This window comes from Tympanuchus pallidicinctus, unplaced genomic scaffold (assembly GCF_026119805.1).
Source record: "Tympanuchus pallidicinctus isolate F22 unplaced genomic scaffold, pur_lepc_1.0 scaffold22, whole genome shotgun sequence".
Taxonomy (NCBI): Eukaryota; Metazoa; Chordata; class Aves; order Galliformes; family Phasianidae; genus Tympanuchus; species Tympanuchus pallidicinctus.
In genome coordinates this window covers 14,990,816-15,012,759 of record NW_026294739.1, presented here as the reverse complement: position 1 = coordinate 15,012,759, position 21,944 = coordinate 14,990,816, and the positions used below count along the sequence as shown (strand labels likewise).

General features: G+C 48.0%; 2 protein-coding genes across 7 annotated transcripts in view; both read left to right on the top strand.

Annotated features, from left to right (window-relative positions):
* The window catches only part of ABCC5 (ATP binding cassette subfamily C member 5), a 39,628-nt gene extending 33,073 nt beyond the window's left edge, over positions 1 to 6,555 (top strand). For 4 of the 5 annotated variants that reach the window (XM_052687328.1, XM_052687329.1, XM_052687330.1 and 1 more), the window contains 6 exons: positions 437 to 626; positions 1,205 to 1,364; positions 1,779 to 1,857; positions 2,319 to 2,432; positions 2,721 to 2,885; positions 3,579 to 5,100. In XM_052687328.1, coding sequence (XP_052543288.1) covers positions 437 to 626; positions 1,205 to 1,364; positions 1,779 to 1,857; positions 2,319 to 2,432; positions 2,721 to 2,885; positions 3,579 to 3,680 — 810 coding nt within the window. In that variant the 3' untranslated portion in view covers positions 3,681 to 5,100. Of the gene's footprint in view, positions 1 to 436; positions 627 to 1,204; positions 1,365 to 1,778; positions 1,858 to 2,318; positions 2,433 to 2,720; positions 2,886 to 3,578; positions 5,101 to 5,645 lie in introns of those variants that run through there. The other variant, XM_052687336.1, reaches the window with a different exon arrangement.
* Positions 6,556 to 7,037: 482 nt separating this feature from the next.
* On the top strand, positions 7,038 to 21,640 carry RNPEPL1 (arginyl aminopeptidase like 1). 2 transcript variants are annotated; one of them, XR_008207850.1, is made up of 11 exons: positions 7,038 to 7,894; positions 11,667 to 11,807; positions 12,023 to 12,174; positions 12,333 to 12,449; positions 13,320 to 13,555; positions 15,263 to 15,376; positions 15,981 to 16,093; positions 16,348 to 16,456; positions 17,238 to 17,465; positions 17,640 to 17,894; positions 18,445 to 18,568. XR_008207850.1 is itself a non-coding variant. In XM_052687337.1 (11 exons), exons 1-11 carry the CDS (start codon positions 7,166 to 7,168, stop codon positions 18,715 to 18,717), a joined length of 2,355 nt encoding a protein of 784 aa, XP_052543297.1. In that variant the 5' UTR covers positions 7,038 to 7,165; the 3' UTR covers positions 18,718 to 21,640. The 2 variants fall into 2 exon arrangements, 1 of the variants encoding a protein (XP_052543297.1); XM_052687337.1 differs by having other exon boundaries at positions 17,640 to 17,782; positions 18,445 to 21,640.
* The last annotated feature ends 304 nt before the right edge of the window (positions 21,641 to 21,944 follow it).

Sequence of the window (21,944 nt, the reverse complement as noted above, 5' to 3'; positions counted from 1 at the left end):
AGAATAATATTTGTACAATATTTCACGTAGGTGTTTTCTTCTGTGTCAGAATCAACAGAGGAGACCCTGGCACAGCACAGCCAAAGAGACACAGAAATATAGCAGATGTCACATCTAATTTTTGGAAGACCAGAAAACTCAATAAGATTGTGGACATAAAAAATAGGCCTAAAATACGTTTTTAATTCTATTGATGAAAAACATTGTTGGGAAGAAGGTCCAATGTCATTGTTGAGGCAGCAGCAGGGAATTCTAGTGTGGCAGTGAGAGACTGAGAAGCTGCTTCTGAGAACTGGTCCTGTATCCAGCCACACTGTTCATCTGAAAGCTGCTGCACACCGATGTGGGCTGAGAATGCAGAGAGCTACTGAAAGCTGCAGCTTTCCTTTTTAGTGCTTGGTGTACTGGAAACTGAACTTTCCTTTTCTTTTTAAAGACTCTTTCCCTGGAAGCTCCTGCTCGAATTAAGAACAAAGCTCCCCCTCTGGACTGGCCGCAGGAAGGTGAAGTTGTTTTTGAAAACGCCGAGATGCGGTACCGAGAAAATCTCCCTCTGGTGCTTAAAAAAGTGTCCTTTACCATCAAACCCAAGGAAAAGATTGGCATTGTGGGAAGGACCGGCTCGGGTAAGGAGAAGCACCAGGCAGAGCTAACATACTGCAGCTCCAGGACGGTTGGTGGGTCTGGTTTCTGTGTTTGAATAAGTTAATTGCCTAAGAGTGGTCCAGTGAGCGGCCATGGGGGACTCTGTTCACACACACACGTGAGTGGGATCCCTAAACAATAAAAACAAGCTTCCTTTTAAAACAGAGGCGTATCCTACTGTGCCTGAGCCCCAGTGTGCTTATAGTGTTTAACACTCCAAGCCACTGAGCAGCGCAGGATGCTGCCTACAAATGCTCATCGTGGCTTATTTGAGTGTCATGGAAGATGTTTGTGCTGGTGCCGCAGGCGGATTTGGCTCTACCCTGTCTCAGGAGTTTGATTTACACCAGCTCCAAAATGGGATTTTTAAATATGCAGTTGTTACTGCTTACAAGTTTAAATGCTGAACCTCAGCACTTCCACCATTGTTTACTTCAGGTTATTTTAAATCACCATTCCTACTAAAAGGAGAAGTTTTGAAATGCTGTCTCGTCTCAGATGTCTGCTGTGATTCTGATACTAGTTTCTACACTGGTATGTTTTTCTGTCTCGTTTTTAGGGAAGTCTTCCCTTGGAATGGCACTCTTTCGTTTGGTTGAACTGTCTGGAGGCTGCATTAAAATTGATGGAGTGAAAATAAACGACATTGGTTTGGCAGATCTTCGCAGCAAACTCTCAATAATCCCTCAGGAACCGGTGCTGTTCAGTGGCACTGTAAGGTTAGTGCACCATAATAAGTCAGGAAGGAGAAGGCAGCTGCCAGTTCACACTGAATGAGGTGGTTGTGACTAGAACAAAGGCATCCTGGCTTCTGTTCTGTTTTTACAACAGAGCAAAAAGCACAGGTAAATGGGCTGAGGTGACTCCATGTGGAATCATCTCAGTGATCATCCTTTGTGGAACTCTTGCTTCTCCTTTAGATTTGCTTGAAATTTTTGCATCTTTGTCTTCTGTTTTTACTCTGTAATTTCTTGGCTACTTATATAGTGGGAACATCTGATTTCCTTGGCAAGGAAATTCTCTCAGAGGAAAGTTAGATGGGAATTGTCCATCTGGACAGACTAGTGCACTGCTGTTTTGCCATTCATTGCTGAAAAACAAATTCTGATTACACTTTCTGCTTCCCCCTCCAGATCAAACTTGGATCCTTTCAATCAATACAGTGAGGAGCAAATCTGGGTTGCTTTGGAGAGGACTCACATGAAGGAGTGTGTAAGTATTATGGTGTCTATGGGATATCTGTGTGTGTTTTGCTTTCCAAGCTACACATTCTACTAGTGGCTAATTCAGAGACCCTCCTGTAGAGGTATTTCTCTGCAGTTTTTTCCCTTTGCTATGCTTTATTTCTAAAGATGAGATGGAATGTTTGGAGAATGCCACCTTTCAAAAGCTACTCTTTAGTACATAGCACAGCAGAGCATTGCTCCATCACAGAGACTCTTCAGGATCTACAGAATTTCAAAAGTGATGCTTTTCTGTGTGCCTTAGGTAGATGTGCATTCTGCATTTACATTTTTAAGTGTAAATGTCACACATGCATATTCATACAGCATTTAAAATCTGTCCTTTGTGAGGCTTTCTGCAGCAAGTCTCCATGCTGTGGCACTCATGCCTTAGAGACACAAAAGGCCTGTTCAGCTCTGAGGCTTTTTTCTCTCTTCTTTCCCACGCAGGTTGCCCAGCTGCCTATGAAACTTGACTCAGAAGTAATGGAAAATGGGGAAAACTTTTCAGTTGGAGAGAGGCAGTTACTGTGCATAGCTCGAGCTCTGCTGCGTCGCTGCAAGGTGAGCTTATTGATGGGAGAAATAGCTGGTGATATCAGATTGGTGGCATTGAGAGATGGCTTTCTTTTTCATTCAGATTTATTCAAGCTGGCATAGGGGTTGCACCAGCAGATAGTGGTGTAGGGTGAAATGTGCTTGTCAAAACTACCTTTGTGACCACAACTCTGTAAAGATTGCTGTGACCAGGAGTTGCCACAGCTGGCAATTCAGCCCGTTCTGCATATTTCGATATTCAGAAAGGGACAGAGTCACTGTGAAGTAACAGCCAGGATTATGCACTGCTTTCAGATTTTGATACTGGATGAAGCAACAGCTGCTATGGACACAGAGACTGACTTGCTGATTCAGGAGACCATCAGAGAGGCATTTGCAGACTGCACGATGTTAACAATTGCTCATCGCCTGCATACTGTACTGGGTTCCGATCGGATCATGGTGCTAACACAAGGACAGGTGAGCAGAAAGACTTCTGTGGCTTCAGTTCCTGTTGCAGTCTGGTGGTGCCACGTGTATGGGCTAAACTGAAGGAACAGCTGGCATTGCTGTAGAAAATCCTGTGTGTTCCTTCACGTCCTTGGTTGTAATTCTCCAACGACGTCAGTAATTGCCTCAACATGACAAGATCAAAGATGGAAAAATCTCTTTTACATTCTAAGAAAATACCACAGGGTAACAAACTCCTTAAAGTGTTTTTGATTGTCCTTTGTAGGTTTAATTTTGGTATGGGTAATGATGTAAGCACCTCTGCTGGAGCTCAGCAGCAGTTTGCAAAGCATGCTGATACCGAACTGACATGTGACAGATAAGCACTTTTTAGGCTATAAACACTTAAAGGGAAATGTAGGAACACTTGAGAACACTCTTGAATGTAAAGAAAGTAAAAACCAGAGCATCTGCCTCAGTTTGCTTGCCAGAGCCACCAGAGGTTGCTGCCTGCTGGGTTCTCCCAGCATCTGTGTAGTGTAGTTTAAACATCCCTGGTTATAGCGTGAGAGCATGAAGGCAGAGGCTTTCACTGTCTGTTGTCTCACCTAAAGGCTGCCAAGTTTCGTCTTCCTTACTGCCGTGTGACAGGTCCAAGGGGGCGTGGGTGGGAATCCATCTTCTGCTCCTCCTGACTGCTTTACCTGCCTTGTTTGTTTTCAGGTGGTGGAATTCGACACGCCATCTGCCCTCCTGGCCAATGAGAACTCGCGCTTCTATGCTATGTTTGCTGCTGCAGAGAACAAGGTCGCTGTCAAGGGCTAAAATTCAGGGCAAAGTCACTTTAATTTGGGAGAGCTGCACTCCCTGCCTGTGGCAGGCCAGCTCTCCCTCCTCCTCCAAGCAGATTATTGCCTTTTCATCTTTTATTTTTTAGCACAGTATGTCAAGCCAGAGAGTTTTTAAACCCGTGTCAGAAGAATTCTTCATGTTTTTATTATTGTATTTATTCCATAATCATATTACTAATTTTTTGGTTATTAAATGCACTCTACGAATGGCTCAGGGAGCCATAGTTATAAATGTATCAGAGGCCTATAATGAAGCTTTATACATGTAGCTATATCTATACATAATTCTGTATATAGCCTATATTTACAGTGGAAATGTAAGCTGTTTATTTTATATTAAAATAAGCACTGTATTAATAACAGTGCATATTCTTTTCTATCATTTTTGTACAGTTTATGGTACCCGAGATCTGGCTTTGTTATCAGGCTGTATCAGACACCATTTTGTCTCCTACAGCGTCTTTTCCTAGTGCCAGATTTTCTGCGTGTCTGAGTGGAAGTGAAGCTTTGCAATAGTGTCCTTTATTGTCACATTGTTGTCTAGCACAGGGGAGAAGAGCACTGTGGTGTAACTCTATAGCATTGTAATTTATCAGAGCTGTTTGGAGCATCGCTCATGTTCACACGGCAGCGGCTGCTGCTTGCCATAACGCTTTCCCAAAGCAGGGTTTTTAGTGATCTCCTGACTGGAGAACCACTTCTGGGTCACGTTAAGGCCTCATTTTCTCAGTGTCTCGATGCAGTATTTCTGACTGTGTCAGCAGGGTTTATGCTCTTTCTGCTTCGCTGATCTAACACAACCAGAATGTAACTGTTTATGGAATGATGTGTAACAAATTAATCGTAAGGTTCAAACCATCACCCTGTATGCTGGCAGGAAAGCCTTTTCCAAGTTGCTCCGACTGACTGACTCCTTTATCTTGAAGCTGCTAACACCCCTCAGAGGTTTAGGTTGGCTTTCACTGGCATGAGTAACACTAACTCTTTGTTCCGCTCACGTATACTAAGGTCAAACAACATCAATGTTTCCTGTTTCTTTATTGCACACTTGTTAAGGAAACAGTCCCCCACTCCACGTCTCCGGGAACTTCCGACGGGTTCCTGCTGATCAGGATGTAACACTGGTGTAGGATGTTGTTTTCTTACTGTGAAGAGACCTACCTCAGGTTACTAGGTCCTGTGTAGTGCGTTGCCATGATCACTGTACGCCATCCCTGTCCGACGGACCTGCGGCCCGCGGGGCACGGTGGCTCCTATAATAGCCGTGACTTATGGAATGGTCAGCGTTGCATGTCTCTGTCAACTTGGGCATTTTGTAGCCTTAGCATGTTTGCAGAATGTCTCGCCGAGGCAAAAATCTGAAAAGTAAATAAAACTATTTTGGGTTTTGTAAATTTTATTGGCTTCAGCGGTTTGTTTTGAGCATGTGAATCACTTCTCACCTTTCTGAGCCCTGTGTCAGTTGTTGCAGCCTGGCTTTCTTCTCCTCTCTGCACCACGGCCTCATTTTTTTTCCTTCAGAGTGGGGTTTTTTTCTTCAAGCAAATGCAGTGGGTAACTTGTGCCCTCCACTGTGGAGGAGGCTGGCAGTGCATGTCTGTGCTGAGCAGGACAGAGAGTAACGATTTATAATGCTAGTGCTCAAGTCATAGCGATGGGGAGGCCAGGTGGAATACAGAAATTCTTATAGGCTGGGATATTTTCATGTTCTTTACCTATGTGTGTTACTGTTTATAAAGTAACACAACTGCAGGGTCACAGCAGTGAGCATTCCCACCACTACGGCAGGTAAACCATTCCATTCACAGCGCTTAGACTGTGAGCTGAAGGCAGCAGCACATAAAGCATCATTGGTTGAAGTCTGAATACTTTTTAAGGGAGAGAGAGAACATGAAGTGGCCTAAGGCTGCCACTGACCTTGTCCTCCTTCTTCTTCCAGGCTGGGAGTTCCTTCAGCTTTCCCGATGCCAGCCCTGGCTCTTGCCAGCAGTGACCCAGAAAGCTAACTTGCAGAAAGTCCACCCTCCAAAATCAGAATGCTGTACAAAGGAGACAGGAAGGCACACCTGAGGGGAGGCAAAGTGAGACTGCTCTTTTCAGTAGGTGCTAACACTAGCATAGCTGTGAGAGGGAGCTGCGCTCAGGATTCATTACACCAGTCGTGCTCTTCTGAATTGGTGAACGTGGTCCAAGAGCAACAGATGCACAATTTGAGTGGAACTACCTAAGATAGCTTTCAGGTTTGCTGTATGGACCTTGGGAATTTCATCCATTCTGGGCACCGAGCGCAACAGGTCCTGATTGTCCTAAGGTTGGAAATTCTGAGGACGTGTTCCTGCTTGTCTGCTCTTGTCTGGTTGGTGCAGCATCACCGCTCGCTTGGGACGTCAAACAAAATGGAGGCTGGAGGCTTCTAAAACCACCCAGCGGCATTGCTGTGCAGTGCGATGGGCATAATGACATCTGAGGTCGGGCCCTGAAGCTGTGCCAGTCTGAGTGCCTGTGGCGACATCGCTGGTACCTCTGGTGAAGATTGATTGATATGTGGACAGATGCAGAGCGCTGGGGCGGTGCTCAGCTGCTCAGCCCTCGAGGAAACCCTTGAGAGGGAGAGTGGGCAGCCTGAGAACAGTGCTAGAAACATAAACTGAGAAAGGACATTTATTTCTAGAGGTGAATGGGATGACTGAGACACGGGGAAAGGTATTGGGAGGAAAGGATGGGTGCAGTAAATGAGGCTTACAAGAAGAACGTGTAGAGAAAAATGAGGGGAGGACAAAAAGTTCCTCTGAGTTAGAATGGAGTGAGGACAGAATTGCTTCCTGAAGATGCGTCCAAAGAATATGATGAGAAGATGCCGGGCAGCTGCAGTACCCGTGCCAGGCAAGCCTTTCTTGAACGTTGTTTTTGTGCTGGGGCCGCATGGCGTTTGCCTATGAGCAGTCACCCAGGTGCTGCGGGCGGCCGCAGCGTCAGGCCGGGCCGGGCTCACTCTGCGGTGCGGGCCGTTCGGCGCTGCCTGCAGCTGAGCCTGCCGTGCCGCGCCGTGCCGCCCGGGCGCGTCGGTGCGATGGGAAACGATGCGACTCCGCTATCAGCGGTGTGAGGTTTGGGGGCCCTTGGGAACGTACGCTGTGGATTCGTCAAACCCACAGCCACATCGTAAACATTCCCGCGTCACTTAGGAGCTGCCTTGGCGACCCAACGACTGGCACAGCGGCTGTGCCGGGGCTCGGAACGTCTGCGCGCGCAGGCGGCGGGCGGCGCGGAGCGGGGCGGGGCAGCCCAGCCCAACCCACGCAGCCCCTTCCCCCCCCGGCCTGTTCCGGGCCGGGCCCCGCGCTCCCTTCGGCCCCTTCTCCTCCCCGCCCCGGCCGCTCCGGCCGCCGGGGCCTCCCTCCTCCCCGCCCGCCCATGGATTTCACATAGCGGCCGCCTCCTCTCCTCCTCCGCCGCTCCATGGCGGCTCCGGCCCCGCGGCCGCCCGGCCTGTGCTGCTGCCGCAAGGGCTCCGCGGGCGGCCCGGAGGCTCCGCCGGTCCCTCCGCCTCCTCCTCCCGATCCACCGCCGCCTCCGGACGTGGCGTCGGCCTCCAGCTCGCAGCTCTTCGCCCTCCGCCACCTGCACCTGGGGCTGGAGCTGCGGCCCGAGGCGCGGGCGCTGGCGGGCTGCCTGGTGCTGGAACTGTGCGCGCTGCGCCCGCAGCCCTGCGCTTTGGTGCTGGACGTGCACCCGGCTCTGCGCGTCCTCTCGGCCGCCTACCGCCGCGCCCCGCCGGGGGAAGCCCCCTGCTCCTTCGCCTTCTCCCCCGCCGAAGCCGCCGCCTCCTCCTCCTCCTCTTCCTCCTCCTCTGCCGCCCCGGACCCGCCGCCCCCTCCGCCCCCGCCGCCGCCCTGCGCTCCTCCGCCGCCGCCGTGCTCCGCCGCCGCCGCGCCCTCCACCGCCACCTTCCTCTCGGCTCCCTGCATCGCCGCGCCTCCCGCGGAGCCGCCCGCCGGGCCCCCGCCGCTGGCGGAGCCGCCGCTGCCGCTGTTCGCCCGGCCGCCCGCCGCCTCCTGCCCGCTGGGCTTCCGCGTGGACCCCTTCACCGACTACGGCTCGGCCCTGACGCTGTCGCTGCCCGCCGCCCTGCAGCCGCACCAGCCCTTCCAGGTCATCGTCCGCTACACCACGGCCGACGGCCCCGCCGTGAGTACGGGGATCCCCCGCGGGGAGGCGGGGAGGCAGCGCTCCGGTCGGGGCAAAAGGAGTGGTTTGGGGGAGCCCCGCAGCCTGGGGCAGACGGGCTCAGGTTGCGCCGGGGCGGGTTCGGCTTGGATGTCAGCAACAGTTTCTTCTGCGTAAGAGCGGTGCTGCATTGGCAGGGGCTGCCCAGGGGCGCGGAGGGGAGGGGGTCGCTGTCTCTGTTGTAGAGAGGTGGAGATGTGGCACTGAGGGCCAGGGTCAGTGGGGAAGGGTCGGTGGTCTTTGAAACCCTGAAAGTTTCATGAAGGAACCGGTGTATTTTTTCTGCCGGGCGCTTTATTTATGGCAGGAAGGCTTTGAAGCTCATTGGCTGTTGCCGTGCTCTGTAATCGCTCTCAGCCTGGCCGAGCCGCAGCTCCCCTCAGTGCGCGATAACGCGCTTTGCTCCTCTTGAACGAGTGGCTTTATTTTGGGCTCCTGCAGGGATTCCCCGGCGCTGATGCCAGGCGGCGGCCTGCCCTGCTGTGTGCAGAGGGAGTCCTGCCACTGCCTCACCATCCGTCCTATGCACGTGTGTGTGAGGATGCTGGGAGCTGAGCCCTTTTTCCATTCCTACAGTTCACCTCGCTGCTCTTTGATCCACTGCGAGCCGATCTTCGTTCTTTCCTGCATCTTTACTGTAGCTTTCATAGCACGTAGTGCTTGGCTGAAACGAAGCTCCGAGGCCTGCTGGTGGAATTGTTGCTGGTTATGGAGCAGGGCCACACGCTGCCCTTTCTGAGTGGTGCTGGGAAGCAGGAGCAGGCACGCTCCAACATAGGACTGCATCTCACAGCCTGCCCAGGACTGCAGGTTTTGGCTGGCAGAATACTTGTCCCCAGGCAGCACCTGCTCCAGCCCTTCATGCTGCTCGGGGCTCGCTGGGCTATCTTTTGAGCTCCAGGGTCATGCGCTGCTATTGTCATGCTGCCTGCCAGCGCCCTTCCAGCCTGGCACTGTGTTAACAGCGATGAGTAACCCCGAATGTGGGACGGTGACCTCATGCACACGCCTGACCTCCGCGTTTCTGTGCGGTCCCTTTTCTCTCTGTGGGTGAAGCAACTTCGCGGCGTCACGCCTCTCTTACAAAACTTCTGTTCCTCGTTCCTATGGAGTGAGGAGCTGATGGTTTTGGTTGTGTGATGGATCCCGGGAGACAGAGGGGAGCTTAAACCTGCCTTCTGCAGAGGGTTTGGGCTGCCCGCGTGCAGGGAACCATGCGTTCATGCATGGCATCCTCTGTTCAGGAGCGAGGCTTTGCTGAGCGTTGTGCATCCCATGGTGCAGGTGTGAAGGGAAAGCAGCAGCTGCTCCTCATGCTGACCTCTTGGCCCTGCAGAGGCTCTTTCACAGTATTTTTGCTCTCCTGTCCCGGAGGGAAAAATGCACACCCGTTTCTGACCCGCTTTGCTGCACCTCCAATTTGGCAGCGCTCATCTCCACGCAGTGCTGTTTTCTTTCCATGACAACCTTCAGTGCAAACCCTGCTCTGTCCTGCTGTAAAAGTGAGAGAACTTCCTTGTCCCTATGATTTAGCAAAAAGGTCAGAGCTGGGAACTTCCCTGGCAATCCATTTGAGTTTTCCCAGTCCCTCGTGACTTGCAGTCGGGCTCCTTGCCCCATCACATCCCCCATGTCCCGCCTGCACAGCACACTCTGTGGGCAGTCACTGCTAGCCACTGGAACCGCCACTGTGGCACCGCTGCTCTCCTCCATCAATAATGCAGGTGGAGACATGGAAAGACTTTAAACTTGGAAGAGGTTCAGCTGTTTACTTTTGTCACTTGCCAGATTGCGATGCTGTCACACGTGTTTCCTCAGCGGAGCACGGCTGGGATCTGGTGATGCACCCATGTGCTGCTCTGCCCCATAGTGGCCCAGCTCCCTGCCCCCACAGGCTGCTGACTGCACTCCTTTCTGGGCTGCAGCCTCTGCTCCTCATCCCCAGCCCTGTCCAGCAGCATGGCCGCTCTATTTATATTGCAGATCTATTTATATTGTTTCAGGATAACTTTAATCATTGTTCCAAGTGCATCTGGAAAGAGAGGCGGAGGATTGCAGCATAGCTGCAGACATTGGGAAACAGGGGAAAAAAATACTTCACTCTCTGCAGACTTTTTCCTTTTGGCCTGTGAGGCTTCTGCTTCACTTAACCTCAACCAAATGTCACAGAAAGGGAAGCACGTTGAAGAGAAAGTGTCGTAAATTCTTGGAGCTTCTTGTAAGCAGGCATTCGTTTCTTAGCTCTCCTTTGCTTCCTGCTTATGTTTTCTTCCTGTGCTGGTCGGGGTGCTTCCCCTTATCTCTGTGCTCTGCAGACGTTGCTGTCAACCTTTTTTCCACCCTATTCTGGGGCTGTGGCTTAGTTCTGGCGATGTCTTATCTCCCTGTGCGCTTTGTTGGCCTTAACGTTGCTCAGAAAATGAAGGGAATGGGGCTTTCTGAAGGTGAGTCTCTGCTCCAAGGCTGACGTGACAGGTTGTTGGTCCCACCTGTGCTACCAGCACAGAGCGCTGCCGGGAGGAGTGCTTTTCAATGTTGACACTGGGGCACATCCTGAAGGAGTCACTTCCTGGGCTTCCTTCCTGGGTGGTTAGAATGCTGTTACCTGGGTTAAAGCACAGCACTTGTGTATTTATGTGAATGTGTGTTCTGGTGAGAAGCTTTGTCTTCAAACCGAGATTTAATGAGGCATTTGTCCCTAATTCCCTTCAGAGCAGCTGTATGTTTCCTTTCTGTCCCTTGCACCCATCCCCAGGGGTTCTGCTGAAGTGGGTGATGTGGGAGAGGAACGCATTGGCATCAGAGGAGAAGGGTCTAAAGGCAAGGGAAGAAGGTAAAGAGTAACCTTACAGGGCAAAGGGAGAAAGGGGAAGCTTTGCCTTCCAGAACACAGAGATTAGTAGGAAGTAGAACTGTAATATGCCATTAAAATAAGAGCAGGGATAGTACCCTGGCTTCTCTCTGTGAGCTCTTCATGTCTTTCTCTTGAGTGCGGGCACTAACTGCTATTCCCCAAGTTCAGATTTATTGGCCGCTTTGATCTGAGAAGGCAATGGACTCAGAAGCTTTATTCTGTGTGCCCGACTGTTCCCAGGACTTCAGGCGGTTCTGACTTTATTGCAAATTTTGCAATGCTTGGTATTTTCTGTAGTTCAGCCCGAGAACTCTAGGATTACACGAAAATACTTCTTTGAAATTGTTTCTGCGATTTGAGATTGTTTCTGTGCTTCAAAGTTAGAGGCAGGGAGCGTTTGAAAGCATAAACATGGCACTCGGAACGGGGAAAACCCAACAGGCAAATAACTGCCCTTCTTCCTATGATTCCTAGTGAGTTCTGATGATCTGCTGAGGCTCTGACTCACGATTTATTTACTGCTTGATGCTGAAAGTTGACACACTCAGTGCTGTGGGTTTTTCTGTGACCACTCAGAACCTCCTTATCTGCTCCATACGAAGCAGCCTTGGTGCCACTGACCAGAGATATCCTGACATACGCTGACTCATTTTGTGTAGTGTCAGAATCGCTGGCGCTGCAGCTGGGAGGGCAGAGTCAGGGTCGGAGATAACAGTGTGTGCACTGTTCAGCCTGCGTTTGTTTTGCGTTGGTTTTTGCTTGCGCTCCGTGACCCCTGCTGTTCCTGTTCGTGTTGGATCCTCTCAATGTTGGGGTTCTGCTCTCTGACGGTTCAAACTCGATCCTTTTCCCTCGCTTCTTCTCTCGATGCTTCAACAGATCTGGTGGCTGGACCCAGAGCTGACGTACGGCAACGCCAAGCCGTTTGTGTTCACGCAGGGCCACTCGGTGTGTAACCGCTCCTTCTTCCCCTGCTTTGACACACCAGCGGTGAAATGCACCTATTCAGCCACCGTCAAGGTCAGTGACAAATCGGTGTGGGCATGGACAGCTCAGCTTAATTGTGAAAGCGTGGCTACGTTGTCTGTGTGTAGTTATATTTAATATAAAGCGTTCCTTAGCATATTTAACAGTATAAAAAACTACGTGCATTACCATATGTCAGAACGGATCTGTGCTGTAGCCCTTCAGCCTTGCTGATCCCATCAGCTGGTGTTACCATGTCGCTCTTCCAGGCTCCAGCAGGCATGCAGGTGTTGATGAGCGCCACTCAAAGCACCTTCGTAGAAGACAAAGGCGTGTATCAGTTCTACATGGAATATCCAGTTCCTGCCTACCTCGTGGCCCTGGTGGCAGGAGACCTTATACATGCAGACATAGGTCCAAGGTAAGGTTTGCAGCTTGGCCTAAAGAAGGTTGAAGCCTGATGCCAGACCTTTTAGTGCTGTGACCATTTGCGGCCACGTGCTGAGGAAGCAGGCTATTATTTTGGAGAGATAACTGCGTTTGTTGAAGTATCACCTGATGTTTTCTGCTTTCTGACAGGAGCAGAGTGTGGGCAGAGCCTTGCCTGCTGCCAACTGCCATCAGCAAGCTTTCTGGCATGGTTGAGCGCTGGCTGACTGCTGCAGAGAGCCTGTATGGCCCATATATCTGGGGAAGGTGAGTTTCATAAGTCTCCTAGGAACGCGTGATGGGAAGAAAATGAGAACAAGGAGCATGGAGGTATCTTGCCGGCACTGCGGGTTCTGAACAGTTGGCCTTCCCTGAATCAGAAGTGCTGTCTTGTTTTACTGCATTATGCCTGAAAATGCTAAAATAATTCATTATGGACTTAGAATCTTAGCACCAACACTGATAGTTTCTGTAGTTAAGCTTGACTATTTGTCTTAAAAGAGAATGCTTTTGAAAGTATTTTCATTCTTCAAATCGGAGCGAATGTTTGCAAAGGCTTCCCACACTTATTTGCTAAAGGTAAGCAGGAAAAGTGTGGCTGTTACCCTTTTAATGTTGTTTGAAATGCTCTGAGAACGAGGCCTGGTATGAAGTGCCAGTGCTGATAATTGGTGGAGAAATTCAGAAAACCAAAGAAATAGTATAGTCATGTTCCAGTGCCATTTTGCTGCCACTACAGGCACCAATTCATTCCCTCCATGCTTCCTGGCCTCTGTTTCCTGGGGGCCTTTGAAGATCTGCATGTGTGTGTGGGCAGTGTATGTAAAGTTTGTGGTTCTGGTGGTCAGATACACAGCTTGTGGTGAGTTTGCATGTGTGAACAGAGTGTGATGCTTCTGGGAAGGGCAGGGCATGCTACAGCTGAAGGCTTCCAGCCTTACGTGCAAACGTGAGCAGCAATTTGGCCAAAGGAACAAACTGTAGTTCCCAACCAGTGGTCTAGAAAGTTGTTCCTGTAGTTTCAAGAACTCCTAGAAGAACTTTCTGAAAGGAGGAAAAATACACATGTATTTCTATGTAGGTCTTTTGAAGGAGGTGTAATTTACCACTGTACTCTTTCTCTCCCTTTAATTTTAGATACGACATTGTTTTTCTTCCTCCATCCTTCCCTATTGTTGCCATGGAAAACCCATGCCTGACTTTCATCATTTCTTCCATTCTGGAGAGCGATGAGTTTTTAATCATTGACGTCATTCATGAAGTTGCCCACAGCTGGTTTGGAAACGCGGTCACCAACGCCACGTGGGAGGAGATGTGGCTGAGCGAGGGGCTGGCCACGTACGCGCAGCGCCGCATCACCACTGAGACCTATGGTAAGAGAGGGTTTTCCTTCTGATGTGTCCAACCAGCAGTTGAGAGCTGCTTCCCTGGGAGCTGAAAATGTGTTGGGGGCTGTGTTGTTGTTGTTGTTGTTGTTGTTGTTGTCGTCGTTGTTCTGGAATGTGAGCAGTCCCAAACTCTGCTTTGAACATCGGGGATGCTTGCAGTTTGTCTACACCTGGGCACTTGGTAGTTAGCTGCTGTGGGAAGGAATGCTGGTAATAGCCATCAGATGCAATGTACACAACTATGTGTCTGTCTGCTGAGTTACCAGAGGCTTCTTGTAGAATTGTAGAGCTCTGCTTTAGCTGTTTGCATCAGTGAAACTAATAGGTCAGCTGTATGGGCACCATCTGTAGCAACTAGAAGGAGTAAATCATTCCTATTGCTTTTTGGTTTTTTAATTGAGATGAATGATAGAAATGCATGTTTCTCTAGTTTGTCCCATGATGTTCTTAAAAGCTCGTGCTGTGTATTTTCATGTGTCCTGTGTCAATGATTTTGTTCTATTTCATCTTCTGGGAAACGCTGGCAGCAAGCATGCTTAGGAGAGTGTGTTACTTTTTAGTCATGTACGTTGTTTTTGGAGATGATGAGAATGAAATTTAGAGAAAGTGCTCGTAGCAGCTATGGAGATTTTGCTCTGTTCTATGTGAGCTGCTTCATGCTGAGTAATTCTCAGTGGTTCGGGCTTTTCTATACCTCACGTTGTATTCTATATGGCAACAATATGAATAGTTCAGAAGATTCTGAACTGTTTTCTGTCCCATCTCAAGCCACATCTCTGACATAAGGCAAGGAAGGTCCTCATTCGTGTCCTCTTGGAATTCAGGACTGGCTGTTTCACTTCAGGAAGCTAAGCAGTGCTTTTCTCCATGCCATTCTCTAACAAGCTCTTTTTTGCATTCAGTTTTGTTCCAAGGACAAACTTCTGATCTAAATCTTGCCATTTCTGACATCATTTCTGGCATATCTTCTGCAGTGTTAATAAAAAGGCATTTTTGTAATGACATTGTTTACAGAAATTGGAGCCCAGTGACCACAGCACCTCTTGGATCTTGCTTAATCCTCTTCCCTGCTTACAGCTTGAAGTAATTGCCCTAAGCACTAGTTATTCTGCAGTGTTCTTGTTTTCTTTTTGTTTCATCTACCCGTTTTTCTGCCAGTACAGATTCTTCTACCTTCCAGATGTGTCCTGGTCCTTAATTCTCATTCAGTTTGTATCAGATTCCTCTGTATACAGTAAGACTCTGTGCTTGTATCAATGTAACAAGCATTATTCTTGAAGACTTGCTGAAGAAAACCAAAACCATAACGATCCTAGATACATACCTGCTGCATCTGGGAATGTCTTTTCCACAGTGTAACACATCCACAAAGGCACAGGAAAGACGACTTGACTTGCCAGCGTAGTGCAGCTAGTTTGACATGAAGCACAGACAGTTCTGCATTGCAGTTAGAAGAGCAGCACACCCAGCTGCAGCTGTAAGAGAGCTCCTACTGAGTGGAGGTGAAACCTGTGAGATGCACTGTCATGAACTGCAAGGAGTTGCAAGGAACTTGTACTCAAATTGTGATGACAGTACATTACTGAGATTCTCTCTTGCTGTTGCTGTCTCATGTCTTCGGTCATCTCTTCTTTGTACCTGTGCTAGTTCTCCAGCCTCTGTCTCACAACTACCATGTTGTTCCTTGGGCAGGGGCTGCTTTCACGTGCTTGGAGACGGCGTTCCGCCTCGATGCTCTCCACAGACAGATGAAGCTCCTTGGAGAGGACAACCCGGTCAGCAAGCTTCAGGTTAAACTGGAGCCAGGTATTTCTTTCTGTTGAAGCCGTTGTACAGAATGTCTGCACATCGCTGTTGGATTGCAGACCGAAATGATGTCATTTAAAATGTCCTTTATAAAATAAGGGAAAACAAAATACTTGTGTGTAAACTAGTCTAATAGTAAGCAAGGAAACCGGCACTGAATTTCTCTTCAAAATGGTCTAACTCATCTTTATGAATACATGTACAGAAGTGTACGTGGTCTCCCCTTGAGTGAGCTGCGTGCTGGTGGAGGCTGCTTGGTTATCCCTTGAGCGAGATACGGGATTGATGGTTCTCGATGATGTATAAACCCCAAATGCATGTGGAGATATTGAAGCAGGATGGAAGACTGTTGGAGGTCTCAGAAAAGGAGCATAGTGTTGCTTGCTTTCTGTTCTTATGTTTGAAAACGTGCAGTGTGAGTTTGATGCTTAGGTTGCTTCTGTTACTTTACTGCAGTAAATTACATGTACTGACACAGGCTTGTTCTGTTTTTAAGTCACTGCATCTTGACATCTGAGATCTCTAGGGTGTCTTTGCAATTAGACTGGTTGGAAATCAGTGTTCTTGTTGCACAGTGTCTTATAACATTATCTTTTCCTTCCAGGTGTAAATCCTAGTAATTTAATGAACCTCTTCACCTATGAGAAAGGCTACTGCTTTGTTTACTACCTGTCTCAGCTGTGTGGTGACCCAGGACGCTTTGACTCCTTCCTCAGAGTTAGTGTGCATACACATATGTTCTGCTGGAGATTGAGAGTTGTCACTTTCCTTATTTGAGAGGGAGGAGGAGAATATTTTTCTTGATTTATTGTTTTTTGTATATAAATATATATATATTTTTAAACTGTCTTTCACCTTTCTGAGTACTGGTCCTCACTTTTCCATCTCTATTTTTTAATTGTACGTACAGTTCTTCATCAAAAAGAAGCCACCTTCCTCCTAACTGTCATTTATCCCTTTCACTGTTTCAGGCCTACATTGAGAAGTACAAATTTACCAGTGTTGTGGCTCAGGATCTTCTGGATTCCTTCCTGAATTTTTTTCCAGATTTGAAAGAGCAATGTGTTGAGAGCAAAGCAGGTAAGATGCAGTTTACTTACTTAGCTGTCAAAATTAGGAAGTCTGGCCAATAAATTTTGTACTTGGCTTAGGAGATGCATAAGCAAATCCTAAGGTCGAGTGAAACAAAACACTTTGGCAACAGCCATACATCCATGGTACAAATGGTTTTCTTATCTTAGTTACCCCCTCTGTTGTGGAGAATGAGAACGTTGTAAGTTGCTGACCGTTTTGGCATTGATCATCTGAGTGGCCCTTGGTTAACTCTCATTAGCTCCCCTTTCACACTGCAGAGTGATCGCTGTATCTGGAAACCAAATCCTGCTAAAGCTTCTCTTGGGTTTAGTTACCAATTCTATAAACACATGAATGACGATGGGTTTAGGCAGTCCTCTCACCTCTTTTTTATTTCTATTGGGGAAAACACGCTTCACGTTTTCCAGTGTTCCTCAAAATTCAACAAAAGAGAAATGTGCCAAATCTGATATTAGAACCTGATTTGATCGTAGATACCTTTTAGCTGGTCTGCCCAATGAGCACATGTGTTTTTCTTTATTTACTCACTGTAATGCTGAGCTCCAGAAGAATCATGGTTAAATTTGGCAGAGATGTTGCTGTCCCTGTTCCAGGTGGAGCGCAGGCTTGATGAAACTAACACTGTTGTATCACTGTAACTATGGGTTGGTCTGGTTTGCTACCGTTAGAACCTCTCTTAACTGTGCTAGAAGCAGTCCCGAACCTTGAGACAGCCGAGCCTTCTGCAGAGACTCCTGCTCGACATTTTTGGTGCTCCTCATTCCAGGACTGGAGTTTGAACGTTGGCTCAATGCTACAGGACCTCCGTTAGCTGAGCCAGATTTATCTCAGGGATCCAGCCTGACCAGACCGGTGGAGACGCTCTTCAAACTCTGGACCGCTGAGCCTCTGGATTTTGATGCTGCTGCCAGCAGTGCTGACCTCACTAAATGGAGAACGTTCCAAACCGTGCTCTTCTTGGACAGGTTGCTGGATGGGTCACCGCTGCGCCATGGTGAGTGCTCTGTAAGGAGAGTAGAGAAGTATTCCTGGAATGACAGATTGAATTCTAAATAGCCCTACTCAGCCTTGGTGCTATCGCTCATTTTCTGATGACCTCCAAACTTGACAAAACAGGTCACAGTTGTGTTTTGTTTTGTTTTTCCCTCTGTGTATCCGCTCTTTTCAGAGGTGATAAAAAGGCTTTCGGAATGTTACTCCTCTCAGCTGGACTCCATGAACGCAGAAATCCGCATCCGCTGGTTGCAGATTGTAGTCCGCAATGACTACTACCCAGACCTTTACAAAGTCCGTCGCTTCTTGGAAAACCAGGTACTAACTGCTGGATTAAAATCACTGCACCTCTCAGTGCATGAGACATGTGCATGAGACATGCGACGTGAAAGACCTTGGAACTTCTGCTTCCTGGCCAAGTGTAGACCAGGTGTGTAGCGAAGGGGCCGAGCACGGCTCACCTGCTAGCGGTGGGGAGGAATGGGCAGATGGAATTTGAAATGCCTACAGACAGTCTGTGCTTTTCCAGCCTAACTCAATGTCCTTGTCCCAGCTCTGCCCAGTGCGTTTTTGCATTGCTTTATGGCAGCCCCGGCGTTGCCAGAGAAGAGTTTGTTACGATACTAAATGATGTGATTGTTGGAATATGCACCCTTCAGACAAAGCTGGCGCTCAAGAGATTCCTTTCAGTGTTTTTTATTATGCGGGAGCAAAAGGTTAATGCATGTGTTCTCTGTGGCCTCTTCTCCCTGGCCTTGTAAATAGCTCTGTTATTTGTGGGGAAGTAGCTCAGTCGTAGAGAGCAAGTGGGTTTTGATTATCATTCACATGAAACTTTGCATTAAACTTAGTTAGAGGCTTCTCATCTATTGAAGAAGTGTGTTGCTTGGATTCTTTGAGGTCTCTTGGAATGTACTTACAGGAGAGCTGAACCTCTTGGCTTTTACTGGAGTGATGTTATTCATTTTCCTTTTTTGCAGATGTCTCGGATGTACACGATTCCACTTTATGAGGACCTTTGCACTGGCACGCTCAAGTCTTTTGCCTTAGAAATTTTTTACCAGACCCAAAACCAGCTGCACCCCAACTTGAGGAAAACCATCCAACAGATTTTATCACAGGGCTTAAATCCACTTCCTGCCATAGACACTACAGCAGGCACTGCAGACACACCAGCAATGGTGCTTGAGGACAAAGTCTCAGAGGCCACAAACGGTGCCATTTCACTCAGGGATGTTAATGTGTCTGCTTAGATCACCAGCTCACACCAGCCACAGAGCTTGGACGCGGGGACAGGATCAGAGATGCCAAGTGTCGCCTCCTTTCCCTCAGCCCTGCAGCTGCAGTGTGTTGTTGTAACTGGATTTCTCTTCCAAAACACATAGGAAATGTGCCTTCAAGTATCCAGTGTGTGACGCTGCCAGGCTTCAGAGATCTTCAGCTGTGGGATGGATGTTTGGATTCGGTTTGTGCCGCGCGTGGACTCCTGGGCAGCTGCCTTTGCAGGGAATATGGGTAGTTCTCTTTCCTGAGGCTCTTCTGGTTGGTTTCTCCGAGGTTCCTTGTTTGTTTTCTTTCCATCTGCACTCACTGAGGCATGTCCTACTTGCTGTGTGTACGTTGCTGAGGAGTGTGTGCGTGTCGATCTGCCGTTATCCTGATAGTTGGGCTGCAATCTTGCAGACTCAGATTCTCAGTGGCAGTAGACACGTTTTCATGTCATGCTCTTACTGTGACAGAGGTATCATCGTGTGGGAAGCAGGGTCTGATGCTCAGATAACTACAAAATGAAATAGCTCCTGTTTCCCTCATCCCCCTACTCCAGGTGGCTTAAGAATAATAATGCTTTATATATATATATATGCCTTTATATATATACAGAAGAGCAGGGAAACCTTAAGATGGATTTGAAATCCTTCTGTGGTTAACCCCTCGCTTTTCCCTTTGCACTCAATGGGACAAGCAATAAAGAAATGTTTAGGCTCGAATTTTCACAAAGTTAAATTAGGTGCCCAAATGCCATCCATTCTGGTACAAACTGGATGCCTAAACCTTTTAAACTGTTTTGACAAGCCTAACTGCAAGCTTTGGTAGTGTCTTAGCGTGTGCTCATCAGATACACTGTGTTTTCTCTGTTCTGTCCTTTTCGGAAGAATTAACAGGACCTTTAATTGTTTTAAAACATCCCTAGCATATGGTGGGCCTGTAGGTCAGCCCCAGAGATACCCACGCTCAAATTCTACCGCCTTGAATAATAATAATTGCCTCTAAAAGTTGCCCCATCATACGATAATCCAAGGGAAGCACTGTTTCTTGATACGAAGCCCCACTTGACTTGAGTCTGTTTTCTGACTCGTGGTGGTGGCAAGATGCCATTTTGTTTACACAGCGCGCCGTTTCTCTTGATCGCTGCCCAGGCACTCAGGATGGAGAGGAGCTCTTGTCTGCGCCGTTTGGCCCCCGAAGCTGAGGGTGGAGGGGGGCTGGGTACTGCTGTTACACAGAGCAGGTGATGATTCTTAGACTCCGTGCCACGTTCCTTTAGATGTGGCCAACCGTGTGCCTCTCGGTGAGCTCCCGGTGAACTTCTCTGAGCTGATGTGTCAGCAGGGTGGTGGATGAGTGTGAATGCAAAATGAAACGCTCTGCAGATGCTCAGCTAAAGGAGACGTGACAGAGAATCTGTTATATAAATTCTAGCACTGCTATGGGGATCTGCATAGCACAGGGAGAGGGGAAATTTGGGAGACTTCTTTTCACCAAAAGAATCTGTTTACACCCATGTGTGGATGGGGACTTAGGTGCTGTTACTGGATCTGCGTTCTCTGGCTTTAAGTTAATTTGGACTTCACCATAGGCCTTAGCCTGGGCTGAACCGGGACGAAGCAATAACGAACTCAGGCCTCCATAGTGCTTCATTAGTTTTCAGAACGGGCCATCAGCATGGCTGGGCTTCTGAACTCCGAGCTCTCCTCTATGCTTGGTAAATGGCTCACCTTTTTTGTTCTGTCTTGTTCTCCCAGAAGGGACAGAGAATGACGTTTTCTGTACAGATCTCTTTCCTGCTTTTGTTTGTTGCTCTCTTGAAAGAAATTTGTGCGAGCTGACTTTCCTGTTCCTGAGTTGCACTGCTGGTGCTGTGTTTCCTGGAGCCCCTGTGGGTAGTGGCAGCCTGGCCCAGGCAGTGGACAGTGCACAAGCATCCTCTGGAATCCCAGGCCTCTTGTTTTAGCACGTTTTATTTTGTGGGAGAATGTATGTGACCCTGGTGGGAATTTTTAATTTACATGGATGCCTTACGATGACTGTCGAATTAAACTACGCTTTGTGACAAGCTTAAGCCTTTTGGGGCTGTTTTTCAGTGTCACTGTTAGAGACACGTGGAAGAACTGACTTGGTATGTTGTCTTTGTTTTGTCCTGTTCTGGAGTACAGTGGTCAGGGGGTTGGGAGGCTATTTAAAAGCTGCACGGCACGAAGCTGGAGAGGTGGCAAAAATAAAAGGGAGTATTACTTACTGTTACTGCAGCTGACATCAGATCAGCTGTGCGTTTGTGTGTGCATGATCGAAGCAGGCAAGTGCTGTCTGGACCTAACTGACTGTTTTGTGACTGAAGAATATGAGATTTAAGTTAGCGTTTCTGCTCCCATCCCTGTGAGAACACATCAGAGGGCTATTTTCATACAGCTTGTTCTCTGAAACACAGAGAAGTGCAGGGTTTGTTGAGTATTAAATATTCTGTTTGTCTTACTTCAGGTACTTTTGCTCCTCCCGTGAGCTGGGAGCGTATTTTTATTTGGAAGAGAAAAGAATTGGAAGCAAGTTTTTGGAGATAAGCCTTCCTTTTGTTGACATAAAATAAATTAATGCTTCAAACAACTTTTATTTTGATGTGTAATAGACTTGAGTTGAATGGCAAATTAGGCTGAGATTAAATAGAAACTATTACTGCCTTATCTATGCTGGGCTCATTTCTTATCTCTTAAAGTAAAATTAGTACAGCAAAACAGTTCTATTTAATCAGATGCCAAGAGATAGGGCTATTCTCCTTATTTTTAAAAATGAAAACTATTAGTGTACCTTGCAGCCTTGAGCAGAGTGAAGTGGGCTCTGGCAGTATGAGGTGTGGGAGAACTCTGAATAGCCAAGTGCTTTAATAAAATGGGTTACTGCTGACTTTCTTTTAGCATTTCATTGCCACATGGTTAATGTAAGTATAATTCCTGTTAGCAACACGTATTACTCTGTTAAGCTTATAGAATTTTGTTGCTATGGATTATTACAGAATCCCAGCTGTGCACTCATTAACCAAGAACAACATCCCAAATGTTCTCATTTAACCAAAGTTTTCTCATGGTCTCACACAGTGACCTTGGCCATTGCCCTTTCTGGGTAGCACAGGACTTTGTTTGCCTATACTAAGCTCACTTACTGCGCAGTTCGGTTTCGATCAAGTGCATGTGTGCAGTCTGATCTCCCT